General features: G+C 43.3%; 1 protein-coding gene across 1 annotated transcript in view; it reads right to left on the bottom strand.

The window, feature by feature from the left end:
* LOC309529418 (calpain-2 catalytic subunit) overlaps nucleotides 1-18,416 on the bottom strand; it is a 37,394-nt gene that overhangs the window by 2,973 nt on the left and 16,005 nt on the right. Inside the window, exons 5-19 of the mRNA XM_082217553.1 lie at nucleotides 18,220-18,388; nucleotides 14,236-14,319; nucleotides 11,745-11,830; nucleotides 11,306-11,380; nucleotides 10,351-10,511; nucleotides 8,956-9,125; nucleotides 8,221-8,232; nucleotides 7,378-7,589; nucleotides 5,537-5,573; nucleotides 4,598-4,663; nucleotides 4,361-4,418; nucleotides 4,176-4,240; nucleotides 2,716-2,784; nucleotides 2,216-2,294; nucleotides 1,320-1,436 (exon numbers count right to left, since the gene is read on the bottom strand). Of these exons, the coding sequence (XP_082073679.1) occupies nucleotides 1,320-1,436; nucleotides 2,216-2,294; nucleotides 2,716-2,784; nucleotides 4,176-4,240; nucleotides 4,361-4,418; nucleotides 4,598-4,663; nucleotides 5,537-5,573; nucleotides 7,378-7,589; nucleotides 8,221-8,232; nucleotides 8,956-9,125; nucleotides 10,351-10,511; nucleotides 11,306-11,380; nucleotides 11,745-11,830; nucleotides 14,236-14,319; nucleotides 18,220-18,388 (1,460 nt within the window). The remainder of the gene's footprint in view (nucleotides 1-1,319; nucleotides 1,437-2,215; nucleotides 2,295-2,715; nucleotides 2,785-4,175; nucleotides 4,241-4,360; nucleotides 4,419-4,597; nucleotides 4,664-5,536; nucleotides 5,574-7,377; nucleotides 7,590-8,220; nucleotides 8,233-8,955; nucleotides 9,126-10,350; nucleotides 10,512-11,305; nucleotides 11,381-11,744; nucleotides 11,831-14,235; nucleotides 14,320-18,219; nucleotides 18,389-18,416) is intronic.

Below are 18,416 nucleotides of genomic sequence, written 5' to 3'. Positions count from 1 at the left end.
TCCTTCCCTCCCTCCTTCCTGGCTCCAGGTCGCTTTAAAGAAAGCAAAGTGAGAGCCTCGTAGAGCATGTAAGTGGCTCCAGCTTTGCCTGACTGACGGCAGCCATGGCTCTGATCCGTGCATTCGCTCCTTAACACGCACAGGCATTTTCCCTTACTTTCTCGGAGCAAAAAAGTGCGTGTTTTGGAGCGAAATTTACGGTAGGTACTTAACCTGAGGTACCACTGTATATACTTGAAGGCTGACTACTATAGCTTTGCAAAAATTTTAAAAATGAAGAGCTATGTGGTTTTTAGTGAAGGATTTGAATTTTTTTTGCTTTTCTCGTTCCTACCATTGGCCTATGGAATATTTCATCTTGAACTCCTCACACCTTAAGATGCAATCAAATTGTTTGGGCAGCCCATTCATCTGGCTTCCCTGCAGTGAGAAGGGTAATGATGGTACCTCCCTTCCTGCTTGTGCCTCTGCACTACAGCAAACAACTGGTGACATAATTTGGCTATGTGGAAGAAGACCTACTTCTTTCCACGCCAACAACCCCCCTCCCAAAAGTCAGCCATGTGGCTGGAAGAAGCTGCAGTTTGGCCTCCTCCCATGTGGGCCCATATCATCTGTCATTACTGAAGCCGTGTTGGACAAGTATTTATTCTATATATATATTTCATTGCTAATGTTTTTGTTAAATCACTTTGAGACGTTTCATAGGAAGTGACTCATAAACGGAAGAAAATAAGTGCCTTGTGTGTTGCCAAAAATACATTCAGAAGTTCCTGCAGGGGAGTGTTGTAATGGCAGACATTACAACAGCATCATAGAGCTGTCAGCACAGGTGAGGTGAGTTGTTTTTATTTGTTTTGGCAGCCACTGCTTTGCCAATGGTATTTGAACATCAACCTGCATGTATAAGTTGATGTGAGAAGAGCTCAATCTTGCACTAGGACTGTGAAAAAAATGGCTAAGGTGCTTGACATGGACTCTGTACTGCATGAAATTGCAGCCAACCTGATGTGTGCAGCTGTATGTAATGTGCAAAAACCTTACTGCACCCCTAAGAAGCATTATGCCATCAGGCATAGATTATTATTAAACACGTACAGCACTATACAGATATTTAAAGATAGAACTGTCCACAAGCTCAAAGTGAATAGACTACAGCGAAGGAAGAAGAAACCACAGGAACTTGCTGTGTAGAAACACAGGACAACCCCCCCAACCCCCCCTGGAAATACAGTAAGGTTTTTTTTTAAAAAATCCATAACATGGTTTTAGCATGGAAATCATAATATAAATGGATGCTGCGGCTGTGAGATACTCACTGAATAAGGTTTCCAGTCGAATCAGGCATCGAACGAAATTGTCAAAATCGATTATCAGCTGCTCATCAGCAAAACGAGCCACAATGACTTGGTGCAATTGGCAATCCAGCTTAAAACCTACAGCACAAGGAAGCAGAATCTCTTTGGCACAGGTGCATTCTCGGGTAGTGTGACCAAACACATGGTAGGGGATGCCAACCATTTTGTATTTTAGAAAACCCTGATCAAATAAACATAAGGTTTGTGCACTGGAACCCACATATCTTAGCTGGTGGTTGTTGGTTTTTTTTAAAAATGGCTATGCTGTCTCCAGGATGATGAGCAGAAATGTGTGGCTGCTCCCTGCATAAGGCAAATTTTCTGTTAATAAGCCTATCGCTGTATAAAGCCCAAGCTGCCTTTGTTTAAGATGACTGTACAAGAAGGAAAACATGACTCATGATTTGTTAGCCTGCCTCTTATACAAACAAGCAAGCAGGCACACCCCAGCAGAAATGGTTTGGTTTCTTTCATGTGACAATAATGGATTTTTAGCACACGGAGTGTCCCTCTATGCACAGGTTGCAAGAAAAAAGAAACTAGATAAAATTGCTAGAAAGAAATTGGTGATTCAGAGCTTTAATCTGAGCTCAAGCTGGATTTGAGTTTGTTGGAATCTCTGCTAACTTGTCTATCTTACATCAAGGATGTTGGCAAACTGGATTTTAAAAGGGCAAAATTGAGCTGTCAGAGATGCGCAAGGGAAACCGTTTCAATTCTCAGGAACTTGGCAACATCTTTGCAAATTTTTATATTACGGTTACATGTTAGTCATACTATTGCTTAATGTAAGTTTGTTATGGCCTTTGGATAGAACAATAAACTTATGAACTTTACTGTAACTGTATAAGAGGTACCTGCTGCTTCTAAGGCTTTCCGCATCTCATAGGAGTTCATGGTTCCAGAGCGATCAACATCCATGTCCCTATAAATTTTCTGCAGAACACAAAACCCAGAGTTAGAGGCCTGACAGCACTTCAAAGCAGAGCAATCTTTCTACAAAACAATCTCTGTGCTTCACAATGATGCCATAAAATGCTCCTTCCATTGCTTTAATCTATTCCCATTTTTGCGGGGGGTTTTCTGGGATGAATTTAAAGAGCTATGCCTGTCTTTCTTAAAGTTACTCTTGCGCTCCATAAACCTGACCTAATAATAGTGTCATAACTGAGCACTGCTACTGCTAATGGTGCATTTATACACCCTGATCGCAGTAACCACTACAAGGCCACTGTTCATACATATCTGCGCTAACAGGTCCCAGGAAGGTTAACACACTTCCACAGTCTTAGATGCCAAAGTATGTTTTAGGTAACAGAAGTCTCCCACACGTCTTCATTTAAAGGTGTCTTCTTACCTGGTATTTCTGAATCTTTGTCCAAAGTACATTAAATTCCTTCAGTCCCAGCTTACCGCTACCATCAGTCTGTTTTTAGTTAGGGATATTTCGATTTCACAAAGCAAACCCAATTGCTCCCCCCCTTTTTTAAAACAGTGGTTATTTTTGAAAATCAGAGTAGATAACAATGCCACTCCCATTCTAGATTCCTTTTCCTATGTACTGGTAAACTCCCTGATGTATTTTACATGTTTTAAAAGCAACCAGCATCAAAACTTGATTAGAACTCCAAATTTCCTGACACCTACCAGAGTATCAGGCGTGTTGTGAATACCCAGGTTGCCTCCATGGCAGAGAGTGTTTATGATCTGCTTCAGCTGGTGAGTCAACGGTGCAGTTTCCTGGACAAGGATAGCTTTGCCACTGTGACTCACATGTGGGTAACCTCATGCTTATAAAATACTGCAATGTGCTCTGTGTGGGGCTTCCCTTATAGTTGGTTCAGAGGCTGCAGCTGGAGCAGAATGCCATGGGCACAGTAGTGCCCCTTAGTTGGTACATCTCACACCAGTACTGAGGGACCTGTACTGGCTGCTTATTAGTTACTGAGCCAGTTTTAAGGCATTCTAGCTTTCATATGAAGCCCTAAGCTACTCTGGGCCCAGGTTACCCAGGGAGGACACTGACCTCAACAAATGGAACTCTTGCCACAGTATGATGATTATTGACTTATGGTGATATGGCGGTGGGCTTTTTCACTGGCAGCACCAGTGACATGCAACACATTCCCTGTTGAAATGTAAGAGGCTCTTTTGTACTGGCATCCTGCCTTTGAAGGTGTGCACATTTATAGAGGGACGTCTCTGTCATTATTTCTCAACCAGAGTCTCCTGCTTTTATCATTTTATTGTTTTAATGGCACTGCCTTATTGTGTATAAGGCTATTTATATTTTAACAGTTTGTATATCTTGTGTTATATACATATACATACATATAGAAAGAAAGAACCTATTTTGGCATGTAGCAGTATATAAATTAATAACTGATTATGACACTATGTATACGGGCTACTTCATATCAACGCTACACCTAGGTCAATATTGTCTCTTCTGACCAGCAGTGCATCTTCAAGGTATCAGCTGAAGGTATGATGTTAACTCTGGTACAAGTGTATTGCCTGCATACAAAACTCGTGTCCCAGCACTGATCCATATAAAGCCCCTTCAGATATTAGATATCTGCTAAAATGCTGCAGTTGTGAATGAATCAGATTCTCTCCCCTCCCCCAATAAAGCATTTCCGATTCTCTCCCTTAGGTGGGTGGGAACATGTATCTCATAACTACAAGGTGTTTCATCAAATCAAAGGGAATGTTGACAAAGTATGTCTCAGGTCTTAAAAAACCAAAAACCACTCCCTTCCCTATTATGTTGGCCCTGTAAGCAGAAAGCCTGTAGATTTGGAAGAAGAAGGATACGTCTAATAGATCAACCATTATTTTGCATGTTTCAATGCTGAAGCCATCTGATTTAATATCTTGGCCTGCAAAGAAAAACAACACACTTATTACACACAAACAATGTACTCTTTCTGTTTTCAGCATTCACGTTTGATTTCGTGGGGAACTGTGGATGTTCACAGGACTGCGAGAGAAGAACTTACGTTTTGCCATGACTTTTTTCAGAATGTTGCACAATTCAAAAGCGGAGATCTCAGCATCCTGTGGGCAATGAAGGAACAACCACAATGGCTTACTTTAAATGATCACCTCTACTATCACTGTGGATTAGCATGTTTTCCCAGATCTAGTTCTGCATTTTCGAATTCTGGCTCTTGGAGATGGTGCATTTTGTAAAAGAGCCACGGGCCCCCAACCTGATGGAAAACTAAGCTACTCACCTCTCCAGCTAATTGCCTAAATAGTTTCTTAAAACTGGGTTCAATTTCATCTTCTGTGAGTTCTTTCTAGAAAAATGAATGACAGGGGAAACATCAGCAGAGGTCTCTGACCCAGTAACCGTCAAATATTTAAGCAAACAGATTCCTCTTCTAGGGCTATATTAAATATATACATAGATATGTGTATATATACATATCCTTTTGCTAGGGCAACGAATTAAAATTTAATTTTCACTCTCAATGACTGGTTCGAATTCTGTTCAGATTGAATAATGCATAAACCCTCCAGAGAATCTCAGGTTGCTTTTTTTCATACCGCAGCGTTAAAGATGACAAACTGTTCAAGATAAGAAACCCATTTTACTATTTGCAATGAAGTACAGAAAAGCCTATCAAATCCAATGTAAGATGTGTGCATAGAGGGCAATGTTCCAGTATGGGTTTTTTTTAAAAAAGATGTTGTTAACATTTTAACCTCAGTACTGAAAAATAAAAGTATAAGAATGAAGCCCTAATTGTGATAAAATGTACGGACAGCCTCAATAATGGAGGGAGAGGACCAAAGCCGTTGGTACATTAAACCTGTGAATCAGGACTGGCAACACAGTGTGTATCTCTCTGTGTAGGCAGGATTAACCCTTTCTCCCAGCTCTGCTGTTCTAGCCAAAAACAGACACTCCACCCCACCGGCAACCCTGCAGACCTGGGTTTCTTTGTAAGTTAGCAAGCTCCAAAATTCAGGGCCCTCAACAGCAACAACTGTCTTCTATGAGTCAATAGGTTAATGATGGCATAATCACTCCTAAAAGCTTTGTGCATCTTCTACAATCGCTCAGAACCCCCCCCCCCCAGCAACCCTGGAAAGCAAGCGCATGTTCTCTCTTTTGCCTGTAGCACTTTGCCGTCAGCAAAAACAAGTTTTCATATTAGGCAGCATACCTCTTCAATATTGGCTTCAATTTCATCATCAACAACTCTAAAAATGAGCAGAGGAATGGCTGTTAGTTTTATTTCATGCAAGCAGACTTAGATTGACATTTGAACTTCTAAAGAAGGGTTGGGGGGAATCTAGGAGTTGGAATTCAGCAACATCCGGAGACCCATAGTTTTCCTACCCTATTCTAAAGGTTCCCTGGGTATTTAATATTTGGAAAAGTTTCTCTCTGCAGCTGCTACAGGTTTTGTAACATTCAGGTATACCCAAATGAAGCAGATCATTGGAAACTTAGGGATCATTTTTTGTGCACATTACACAGAATTAATTTTTTTGAGTGAGGGCCTAAGGCAGAGACAAGGAACCTGTGGCCCACCAGAGATTGCTGAACTACAACTCCCATCATTCCTCACCACTGGCTATGCTGGCTGGGGCTGATGGGAGTTTGAGGCCAACAACATCTGGGAAGGCCTCATCCCTGGCCTAGGTGGGCAGTAGGCATTTTACCTTCAATTTCACTGAGTAGCATTTTAAGTGAAATCATTTACAATGTGCACACCTCTTCTCGGCACTGACAGCGATGGGAAGGGGAAAGCGAATGGGGTGATGGAGGGTTGTGAAGGCAACAAACGCACCAAACTTTCCATGAGTTCCTGATGCATTGAAGTAGGCCCAAGAGGCAAGAAAAACAACTTGAGAATTATCCACAGACGAAATGCATATAACACAGCCACTCTTATGACTTGTCTGGACAGATGTTTGAAAAAACCCTAAGACTACTTACATTATACTGAAAGACAAAAGGATGGATGTAGCACCAAAATCTTATGCTGTGCAACTATGATAAAACATGGTTTTAAGGTTCTTTCACATATCCCTGTGGATTTGTAGTCCTCTGTTCCCAGAAACATGGTCTGATGAAAGAGAGGGCGTACTAGGGAGCTTACTCCAAATCACACACTCACACGGTGGGTTCAAGTTCTGCCTCTCTCTGTTTAACATTATTCAGGAGTAATTATATACCACTCAAAATAATTATGGGTGGTTTATAGAAAACCCTCACTTAATTTCCTGTAATGGCAGATAAAAAATTAGGATGTCTCAACAGTCCTTGAAATCTGACTGGTTAGACCCCATGGAACAAAGGATTAAGTATAGCGTACTAGGCTGGGACGCGGGTGGCGCTGTGGGTTAAACCACACTGCCTAAACCACGCTGCCGATCAGATGGTCAGCAGTTCAAATCCCTGCAATGGGGTGAGCTCCCGTTGCTCGGTCCCTGCTCCTGCCAACCTAGCAGTTCGAAAGCACATCAAAGTGCAAGTAGATAAATAGGTACTGGCGGGAAGGTAAACCGCATTTCTGTGCGCTGCTCTGGTTCTCTAGAAGCGGCTTAGTCATGCTGGCCACATGACCCGGAAGCTGTACGCCAGCTCCCTCGGCCAATAAAGTGAGATGAGCGCTGCAACCCCAGAGTCGGTCACGACTGGACCTAATGGTCAGGGGTCCCTTTACCTTACTAGGTTGTTCAAGTCCTTTGGTCCAGCCTTTCCCAATCTGGTGCTCTCCATATGTTGTCGGACTACAACTCCCATTAACCATTGGCCATGCTGGCTGGGATTGACAGGCGTTGTAGTCCAAAACACCTGGGGAGTACCAATGTGGGGGGGAAAACACCATCACACAGCAGCCCTCTTTCCTTTTAACTTTCACCAGATAGACTGTCTAATTGAATGGGATGCACAACATGATCCTGAAGCAATATGGTTCCTCCAGTGCTTTGAGATTCATAAAACCATTCAAGATAGGGAGAAACAAAGGAAAATAGAGTAGAGGCAGTGACATACTGTGAATCTGCATTCTTTTCTGAGAAGACTCGGAGGCAGAAATCCCCGTTCTTGTTGGGTTCAAAAGTGGATGGCACAATGATGTACTCTCCTGGGGGAAGCTTGAACCGATTTAACACCTCTCGGAGGTTGATGAATGTGTTTGATCGTTCTCTCGCTCGGTTCGTTAGAAAGTAGTTTTTGCTCAGGTGGACATTTGTTTGGCCGGAAGACTTCATTGGAGAAAACAAAAAAAGCAACGGTATTATTCCAGTTCAGAATGTAACTGAAGAAGGGCCACAAGGACACTACACAGTTCTAAACAGCTGAGTTAATGATTACAAATATAAGAATGTTACATGGGAAGAGAAATACATTGAAGCATAGAAAATGAGTTCTATTGGCTTGAAAGGAACCTTCAGCCAGAAAGAGGTGTCCCTCAGAACATCTGGCCCAGATCAAAAGCTGAAACAGCCACGTGGGTGGAGCAGGGATGGTAGTGGGAGGGGTAAATTGAGAGCAAACCATACAACTGGAACCAGACATCAGAACTGAGATAAAGTTGAGATGAGGTATCACAGAAGGATTAAAAGGTGCTGGAGGAAAATTTGCATTTTAAGGGCTTTAGAGTCCAGGGAAAGAAAAGCAGACCTTTGGCAAATAAAGTCAACACATGGCTGTAAAATTCTATGTGCTTACATTGCCCATGGTGAAAGACAAAACTTGCATGTTAAACGACATACATTTCTGGAAGTTTAAACATCTGGTTTAAAATAGTTCTTTAAATGCTGATTGGAAGTTCCCCATCCTCAGGACATTATTAGACTAGGAACACACGTTCCATTGCACAGAAGTTGCACATACCTGTGGAGGTACCTGTGGGAAAGCAAGAAGAAAAAAAAGGTGTACATTAAATCAACAACACTCAACAATGCTTCATCTGCCACTTGTGTACAACTCCTTTAAATGTTGCAAGTATGTATTATTCTAGAATCTAGATCAGTCTTTCCCAACATCTGTTCCCTCCAGATGTTTTGGGCTCCAACTCCCATCATCCCTGACCATGCTAGCAGGCACTGAGAGAGTTTTAGTCCAAATATCTGGAAGGTAACAAGTTGGAGAATGCTGGCCCAGGTATTATCATTCAACAAGACAACCCATTTGTCTATTAGTAGTCTTCAACATCTATGACCTCCCTAAAGGGCTGCAGTAGACCAGAAAATGTTCGTCTGTTTTTGACTTTGGGGCTGATTCATGCATGAATGTTAATCACTTGATGCCTTTCTGCCAAGGGTGCGATCCATCTCCACTGAAAAAGCATTTTGAATCAGATGGTGTGCATGTTTTAGCTGCCATGTCTATGGTGGCTAATGCAGAAATGCAAACTGTCACTTGATGCTACACACAAATAAGTGACAAACATGCATTTGGTGAACCATTTTTTAATGGTAAAGGGAGATTAGAATTTTGTTGATAAGCCACCATCAATCTATGGATTATGCAACCCATGCATTTCTGAACATGTCAGCTTTGACCCTGAAATTAATGACTTTCTCTGAGTTTGCAAAGAAGAAAGGAAAGCAGCAACAAGGAGCTTGCCTCATAGATGGCAAATCCAATGGTGTGCATATCCTCCCCCATCTTCCGCTGCTTCCGACGGTGTTTCTGGATCAGGCCCACAAGGAAGGTGCAGCCTCTCTCGGGATCATCGGGATCTTCATCTTCTTGCTCAAGTTTGATCAAATACTGCGGATTCATCCAGAATGTATCTGATGAAAGAAGGGAGGTTACTTGAAACCATATTCAGCTTACAGCGACTCGGCTTGTGCTGATGGCACAAAGATGTCTTCCTGGTTTGGGAAGATACAGCCCCTTCCATTTCAGATTTCCACGCTCATTTTAAGGACATGAAACATGTAGTTCTTTTTAAAAAGCTTCAGAATGATTTTCACATGGAGTGCAGCTGCTTGTAGCTCCTTTCTTGAATCTCTGCATTCCAGTAAAGGTCAGGTTCCAGAACCGGTGGACCATTTTTGACAGTATGTGACAGGCCTATTTTCCCACAAAGGTCAGTGGTATCAAAACTCCTGGTAGTTGATATTGCAGACTGAACTGGAGTGGGGTGGGGCTAAAGGAGGCACTGTGCAGAGACCTCACTTACTTTTGTCCCAAAAGACTTTTACTAAACCGAAGAGGATGTTTTGCAAAGGATGTATAAAGTAAAGCTTGTAGATTCACAGACTTTGTAGGCCTTTCTAGGTGATTTTTTAAAAAATCACCACTGCCCTGCAGCTTTCATATAAACTTTCTTTCGAATAGGATCTTAAAAAAGGATTATCCCCACCCCCTCAAATCAAGCTGTTTTCACTATGCCAACTCACTATGCTCAATAAATCTGCCTTCTACCTCTGCAACCTCCCCTGCTCTCAGGGGAAACAAAGCTTTCTGTTTTCCTTCATGACTCACAACACAGATTCCATTTTCCACTGCCTGTCCTCTGCTGTTTATAGAGTAGTTGTTGTGGCTTGGGTGTGCTGCTCATCCCTGGGCCAAGAGCAAGTTGGAATCCAGACACATATAAAAACTGTTCTGAAAATGCTTCTTAAAAACACAATGAATTTTCCATAAGGCTCACCATCGCCATCTAGTGTCACATTGTATATTGCACTTAAAACACACTTAAAGTGTTTCATTTGTAGCTGTATAGCTGAGTCCCAAGAGAGCAGTAACCGGGTGCTGGTGATGGTGGGGGTTCAGAAGCTTTGTAGGCACCCGAGTGGACTTGTGCCTAAACACTGAAGTCTTGGTGTGGGAGGGCTCTATATAATTTTGTCTGGATGTTATTAGGAAATTCCAGTGAAAAGTTACAATCGGTGTGGACTACAACTCCCACCAACCCTGACTACTGGCTGTGCTGGTTGTGAGTGATAGGAACTGGAGTACAGGGTCTGGATGGCACCGGGCTGGCTACTTCTGTGCCAAAGAGTGACTTACCAGGGTAATTTCTGCATCCGCCAGCGGTGGATCCTCTCCTCCAGTTCCCATCCAACAAATTCAGGCTCCACTTCTTGAACTTGTCACTGGCCAGTGTATCTGGAGTCAAGTTGCAGATCTCAAGGCGGGAGTAATGCCTCAGGAAATCACTAAACGACATCCTATGGGATAGTGCCAGGGGGAAAAAAAAACCTACTAAGAAAAGACGATTCTGATATGCTTCTTCCCATCAGTTGTATGATAGGACTGGAGGATGGCTCAGCTGGTAAGAGCGTCAGACTCTTCATCTCAGGGTTGTGGGTTCGAGTTCCACCTTGGGCAAAAGTTTCCTGCACTGCAGCAGACTGGACTAGATAAGCCTCATGGTCCCTTCCAACTCTACGAATCTATGATTCTATCAAATCAATTGCCCCCAGAACAATCTCTGGGCAACATGATGGCAAGCTCCCTTGGCAAGCTGCAACAGCAGTTGGCTATTATGCCTTTAGGATAAGAAATGCTTTAAAAAAAAGATCACCCACTTGAAATCTTTCTCCTACAGACCATTTACTCAAGTTTGAAAAACTCTGTATTTTCCACCAGCCATCCAGGTGTTTTAGGTATTATTATTCATTTTTATTATAAGAGAAACAAAACTAAATATAGCAAAGCAAAGACAATTGTCAGGGCTGTTTTGGGTGTTCTATACTAGGTCTGTGTGTATTCCAATCAGAACTGGTTCCAGAGATCCATTTACAATTTGATGGCTGCAAGTATGTCAGCTTTCTGTATACTAGAATAGTATTCATAATGTCTTCCCCTCCATTTGGAAAGTTAGGGAAGGGCTGTAGTTCAATCGCTGGCATCTCCAGGTGGGGCAGGGGCATCCTGGTCAGCTGTTGCCAGTCAGTTGGTGGAGACAATATTGAGCGAGATGAACTCCATGAAAAGCTGCTTCATTGTGTTTCAACCTTACCAAAATTCTCCATCTTCATGTCTCTGCGTGAGCCTCTCTCTCACTTTAGGATCAACTCCGTTCCAGCTTGGACAGCTAAAAACATAAAGCCAGTTTAATGTCCATCTTTAGAGCAGCAGGTGGCCTTTCCAGAATTCCTTGCCTCCCCCCCAACCACCGCTAATGCTTGCAGGGACAGATGCAGCAGCATTTAAAGCAAGAAAAGCATAACTTACATGCAGAGGGAATGCACTTAACTGAAGCAGGGAAAGATTCCCGAAAGGCTCATTAAAGTGCTAGAAAATGCATCTGTGATCTAGGTCTTACAGTTGCCAGACTGCTTTCAAGAAGTCATTGCAGTGACACCGCTTTAGAGTTTGGCAACCTGTAATGTGAAACTTTACGCCCAAATGTGGTTTATTGGAAATGCACAGCTCTGGCCTCCAGGCTTGAAACTCACTTGTCGTTCCATTTTCCAGTCCATTCTACCTCCCCCCAGGGGTTCCGGATTCTGATCAATTTCTGCAGGCTGCCTCGGAAATTCACCTGGCAGGATTAGAAAAATGTTAAGTTCACTATTAGACGGGAACTGGGGAAAGAAATCAGGTGCTCTCCATTTTCTTTATGCCAAGAAACAGCTGCTTATATTGAATAAGCCTGCACTGTTGCCAGGTTGTTATTGTTTGTTAAATGTCTTTTGCATCAAGACTTGTTATTTCCTGTGGAATATGGGGTGTTTTTTTTGTCCGACCAATAGTCACATCATGCAAAAAAAAAAAGCAGCCATGGTTTTCCCAAACTCTTCCATGTTATTCTCTGGCCTTCTTGCCTTCACCTTCAGCATTGACTTCTGAACTCCCAATGAAACTGCAGCAACAGCAATGTAAGCGACTCGCTGTACAATCTTGTGTGAACTTACTCAAACATAAGTGGCACTCAGGTCAGTGGGGTTTGCTTCCAGGTATGTGGGAGTAAGCCCCATTGAATTCAACAATTACGTTTGTGTAGACATGTACAGAATTGCACAGTTAGCTGCCCTTCATACTTCCTCTTCCACAATGGCAGGGGAGCTGCTTCCCCGGGACATAATCTCATTTGCTTGGCGGATGTGGGAATATTCCAATTGGAATACTGTGTAGGTCTTTTTCACCCAATGGGCTGTGTGAACACAGAAAATCTAATATACTATGTACAGGAATGTCCATTATATGAATCCAAAGAAATATGACATGATAGGTTAGGTAAATGATAAAAAATGTGAGCCGTGGTGGAAGGGAGGGGCACGTTAACCCTTTTGCCCCCCCAATGGTCCTGATCTTAAGCAGCCCCCTCCACATTGGCTATTTTGATTGGAACTGGCACTAATGGGAGCCTTCTTCCCAGTGGAAATACTAAGTGTGTGTGTCTGATTCCCAAAAACCCTCTGTGTGTCATGGATCTACTCTGGCTTCCTCACCCCCCCCCAACTACCTAATTTTAATTATTATTATTTTTTAAAAGCTCTGTAGTGCCAAACTGCATAACACACATTGCATCAAATTTGCCTTAATAGAGCGTAGCTCACAGCACTGCTATGAGGATGAATTGGGTGGGGAACAGATTGCAAAGACCTGTGCATCATATGCACTATGGCAGCAGTTGTTGGAATAGCAGTTATCAAGGGCAGCCGCAGTGCTTGGCTAGTGGCCTGGAATAAAAGAAGCCCCTTGGAACATCCGGGAGAGGCTTCAGAGGCAGAATTCAGTTCCCTTCTCAATCGGAGCAGCATATTCCCCCTGACTGTTGATACTGGGAAATGCTGAAGCCAAAGCATCTAAGGCCAGCTGCAATCAGAAGTCTGCCAACTGCTCATTATCATCCCCGCCCTCTTGTACAGCCTGCCAGGGAGTCAGCTTTAGACAACATTTGAATCAGAAGGGCAGGGATGCTTCCAGCATAATCACTCTGGGTGTCTTCCAAAGATCAATGAAGTTATTAGCGAGAGAGAGAGGGCTGAGATTATTATATATTATCTCCCTTTCCCCTTTCTCATTCTACCATACCTGCTATCCATCATAAATTTAACCCTTTCCAAACTGTGATCTGTCTTTTACAGCAGGCCATTGAGCTGGCAGAGAGAGAGGTGGTGAACAATGAATTTCAGTGCTTGGATCTGCACCACTTTGCTTTGGGGTAAGCGCAGGTGATGACATGGGGGTGCTCCTAGCTGGTGGGGCAACAGTTAATTGCATTAGAAGCCTCCAGGGTAACACGAGTGCAGGAGCTGTCTAAAAGCCCTTTGCAAAAGTGCTTTTTGAAGCAGTCCTGCACGTCTCCTCTAAGTGGGCGGGGCTGGGGAAGAGCAGGCACCTCTCCCACCTCAGTTTAAAGGATAAGCATAGTGCTGCTTCAAAGAGTGCTTTTGCAATGAACTTTAACAGTTGCTCAGATTATGTGCAGATTAAATCCTGATGCTTTGGTTGCCTAATCCTGTTCCCTTCTGCAGGATTAAACCGTCTCCTTCCACCTACCAGTGATATCAGCTGGTGGATGAGTGTGGTTTGGGTGAAATGGCCTCATGGACCAAACTGGACCTCTTGGTGGGCATGGACTGAAGATTCCCCATCTTGGCTAAAAGATGTACCCTGTGATGGAGCCAGGGGGAAACACAGTTCCCCACTATGCTTGTGTGCACCTCGTATGTTATGTGATTTTCCGGAAAAACGAAACTTAAGCACATTGTGGGTTCACTAACTGGCAACATGTGATACAGCTCACAGTAAATATTTCTTAGCATTTCAAGAGGGCTAATAAGGCAAAATTTGGATGGGAGACTTCATAGCCACAAGAGGGCAGTACATTCAAACATTTCACAGATAATATCTCAGATGCCTAGGAAATAATACTGGCCCAAAATGATATCATATCGTTAGCGCACTACATTTTGCCATTTCCCAAGATGGAGAGCTTACCTCTTCTGCACCTGTAACGGAGTAGGCATGCCCTTTGACCAGCTTCTGTGTGGTGACAGCCTCCGTCTCAGCAGCGCTTGTGATCTGCAAACACACACGGAAATATCACTGCTCCTGTGGTGACACAATCCCTCACTGAAGCACCGGTGCCATGCTGAATGCTACAGCGGCAATTGCTCCTGCAGGGGGCTTGACAGCTCCATGAGCTCCTTTCGTTTTCCCCTTCATATTCTGCACCCGGGTCTTTGACAAGAGGAATTGGCGAATACGAACCAGCACTGCCCCATGCCCTAAATTGTTGACTTCTGCTTGTGTCAGCTGAGGTGCTGGGGCTTGCCAAATTTCTCACTGCCTCTGAGAAACAATTGATTGCATTCTCCCTCTCTGAAGACTATCTTCCATCTCATATAAACAATATTATTGTATGCATTTTTGGCTCTCAGGCCTATTTACAGTTCAAACCTTAAAAATGGGCAACCTGACAAAACAACACAATTTTGAATGCAATTTCTTTAAAAAATTGCTCTCCTAGTTGCATACATGTTTAATGCAAATTTCTTAATATACACATTTTTTTCCAGGCAATTTCCACCTTCTGTATGCTACTTTTCACTAGTATATGCATTTGTACACAGCTTCTCCTTACACACACATCTTTGCCCATGTTTTGTGCTGCATCACAGCCTTTGGGGAAGTGTGGATTTTTAAGGCTAGATGTGTTTTCGTGTATTGTTCTTCTGGGAAGTGCAAATTAAAGTCGGTTCACTCTGGCACAGTTAGGATTTAGATATCACAGAGAATGAATCAGGGCATCAGAGCCTGGGGGACGTTGGGGGGGGGAATGCAGTTTTGTCCTCAGATAAAAGAAGTTTTCTTGTGAAGGCTGAGAATGAGAAGCCAGCAGAGGCAGGCATTTCTGGGAACTTTAAGGTTGTATTACTTAATTTTTGACTGGGCTGTTTGCCCTGCTTTGTGCTACTATGAAAGTGAATTCTAAACAACTTCCCCCCCTTCTCTGAAAAATAACAAAAATAGCACCCCCACATCCCAGGGAGCTACTTGCAGCCTGTTACCATACTGATAATACTTAGCCTTTGCTGTGTGTCTTCCAAATATATTTTATCTATTAAAGATTTGCATTCTTGGCCTTGAGTTCCTGTCCTTGGGTCTTATTACACTGTTTTTTATTTTATCTTGAAACCAAGGGATTATAGTCAAGCCCCCTTAAGCCTCCGGCAGAAGCTCCTTCCTGGAGTGATAGCCTTTTGTTTACAGAAATACTGTTTACATTATCAAGCCTCTGCCCACCTGAATACTTATCCAAACTGGCCCTTTTCCAACAAGGCTTTCTCAATTCTGAGCCTGAAATGTATGCAACCTCTAGGATCGGTTTCTGCAGCTGTAAGACAAAGGGGGCTTTGCACCACTCATGTCTGGCCATCTGCTATCTGATGCTTTGGTTTGCAGATCTGAAAGAACTCGATCTGCCACAATCCAGAAATTTTAAATCCAGCGTGGTGTAAGGGATAGAATGCCGGGGGTGGAAAACACTGGACCCCATTATGTTTGTTTAAAAAAGGGCTATCTAAGGCAGGAGTCAGCACCCTTTTTCAGCCATGGGCCAGTCCACCGCCCCTCAGACCATGTGGTGGGCCGGATTAATTTTTTTTTTTGGGGGGAATTAACAAATTCCTATGCCCCACAAATAACCCAGAGATGCATTTTAAATAAAAGCACACATTCTACTCATGTAAAAACACCAGGCAGGTCCCACAAATAACCCAGAGATGCATTTTAAATAAAAGGACACATTCTACTCATGTAAAAACATGCTGATTCCCGGACCGTCCGCAGGCTGGATTGAGAAGGCGATTGGGCCGCATCCGGCCCCCAGGCCTTAGGTTGCCTACCCCTGACCTAAGGTGTCTAACTGTTGCAGATGCAACAGGAATAATGCTTCTCTGTAACCTATGTTTTTCATTGTCCTATACTGAAAGATTTCTGGCAGAAGGTAACTGAAACTATCAACAGAACAACCTTACATTTACGAAGCAAAATATCCTCTTGAATTATATGCCCAGCACATGGAACCTTACAAAAGGACAATATGAGTGGACTCTCTGTGCCCTTACCACAGCAAAAAGACTGATAATGATGAATTGGAAAAATAATAATGCCGCTCCCTTCTAAGATTGGATTGAAGACCTATACAAACTCGCAACCTATGAACAACTTGCCTATAAATGCAGACTTGCCATGGACAAATTTGATGATATTTTGAATCCATTCTTACAAATACTGTAATAGGTTAAGATCCGGTGAAGTACAATAACAACTTTGTAAAGTATAAAGTTTCGGGGTCCCCCCTCCCCCCTTTACTTTCCCTTCTACACGGGTGTTGTTTCTCTTTTTCTCTCTTTTATTTACGTCTCACCATGTTTAGTGCACATATAATTTTGTACTTTTCAACTTTCAATAAAGATGTCGGGGGGGGGGGAAGAAAGAATGCTGGGCGTGGGCTAGAAAAAACTAGCTGGTTTTGCAGCCAGGGTGAAATGACATGTGAAGGCAGATGCCCTGTGGTTTTCGAAAGATCGACCCATAATCACTCATAGAAGGTTGAGCGATTTAAAGCATAAAGCAGATTTATGGGTAAGGAGGCACAGATCCCTGCCCTGCCTGCCGCTCCCCACTCCACAGCCTGTGCCCCGTCATCAGGCTGTTTTCTTCAGGGCTTCAGTAATGGAAGCAAATTTGGCCATGAGGAAAAAGCTGCTGGGGCAGAGGCGCAACAGGAGGCAAAAGCAGGAAGAGGGTGGCAAGAGTTTAGCACTCCCCATACTTGCACTATAGATTCAATCCCTCACCCTCCACTTTAAAGATTATTGAGAAGACAGATCAGATCCAAAAAAAGCTCACCAGATGATTGAAGGCTAGCTATCATCTCTCAGCCTAACTTACTTCATTAGGGGCAGGGTGGAGCATCCCAAAATGTAGATGACGATTATGGTTCCTTGGCATTATCCCTTAAGTTATTATTGCATGTGGGAGTTCTGATTCACATTCACAGCTCTCTCGCCTGCAAATGCTTCTTCATTCATTACAATGCTGGAAACAACTTATAGGGATGCATGTTCAGAGTTAGTAGCTGCACTGAAGTGAGTGAGGAAACCTAATTCCACAGGAGAGCAATGTACATGCAACATAACATGCCTCAGTGATGAGGAATCACTGGCTTCTAGTTGTTGCTGGACTACAACTCCCATCATCCCTGACCATTATCTATGCTTGCCATGACTGATGGGAGCTGGAGTCCAACAACATCTGGAGGGAGGGGCAGGTTCCCCATCCCTGGTGTACACGGAACTTGGAATCAGGTATGTTGTCTGCAGCTACATGGTGGAGGTCTCCAAAGAGACCCTTCTTTTCTTAGAGTCACACATTTGGGGATTTATTTCAGACAGGGAAATTAAAGGTGTGTGCAGGTATATTCTTAAAAAGGATAGCCAGAGCAGTCTTATTTATTTTTATTCTTTTAAAAAGCAATCTGATTTAGAAGTGCCTAATGAAGTGGAACCCTAGTCCATGAAAGCTTGTGCCCTACTAGAATTTGTTAGCATTTCAGATGCCACAAGACCCTTTGTGTACTCAAATGCAACTATGAGGTGAAAATACACCCAGCCACTGAAGAGCAGCAACAGCTGCCTTTGTGCTGCTCAGCTGTTGCAAAGGGATGTTAACATACACAATGGAAGAGGTAAGGAGAATTCTTATTTGGGGCCCTTTTTTGCCCTAAAGTCTCATTCAAATTAACACCAGCCATTCTTATAGGAGGAGAAGGGCTCAGGATTTTCCAGTCCCTGTGCACTACCTGGAGGTTTGGAATTCTGTACTACCTCACAGTCCCCTAACTAAAGCAACCTTCCAGTTGCTGCATGCACAAAAGAACGTGGGACAGCTGGAAAGAAAACAACACTAACTCACATCAATAGAGCATCCCAGGAGAGAGCCCTTCTGAAGAGCCTTCTGGATGATTTTGAACAGGTTCGGCGGTGGCTTTTGCAGCTCGTACCACTCTGCAATTCCTCCAGTGAAGTCCTCAAAGCCCTCAGTGGTGCTTCCTCCAGAGAGAGCCTCATACGAGCCATTCACCCTGTGTAAGAGGCAAACACGACATTTCA

Source organism: Podarcis vaucheri (genome assembly GCF_965113315.1).
Source record: "Podarcis vaucheri genome assembly, chromosome: 3".
NCBI classification, from domain to species: Eukaryota; Metazoa; Chordata; class Lepidosauria; order Squamata; family Lacertidae; genus Podarcis; species Podarcis vaucheri.
Note: the sequence above shows the minus strand (reverse complement) of the source record. Positions and strands in the feature narration are given on the sequence as shown.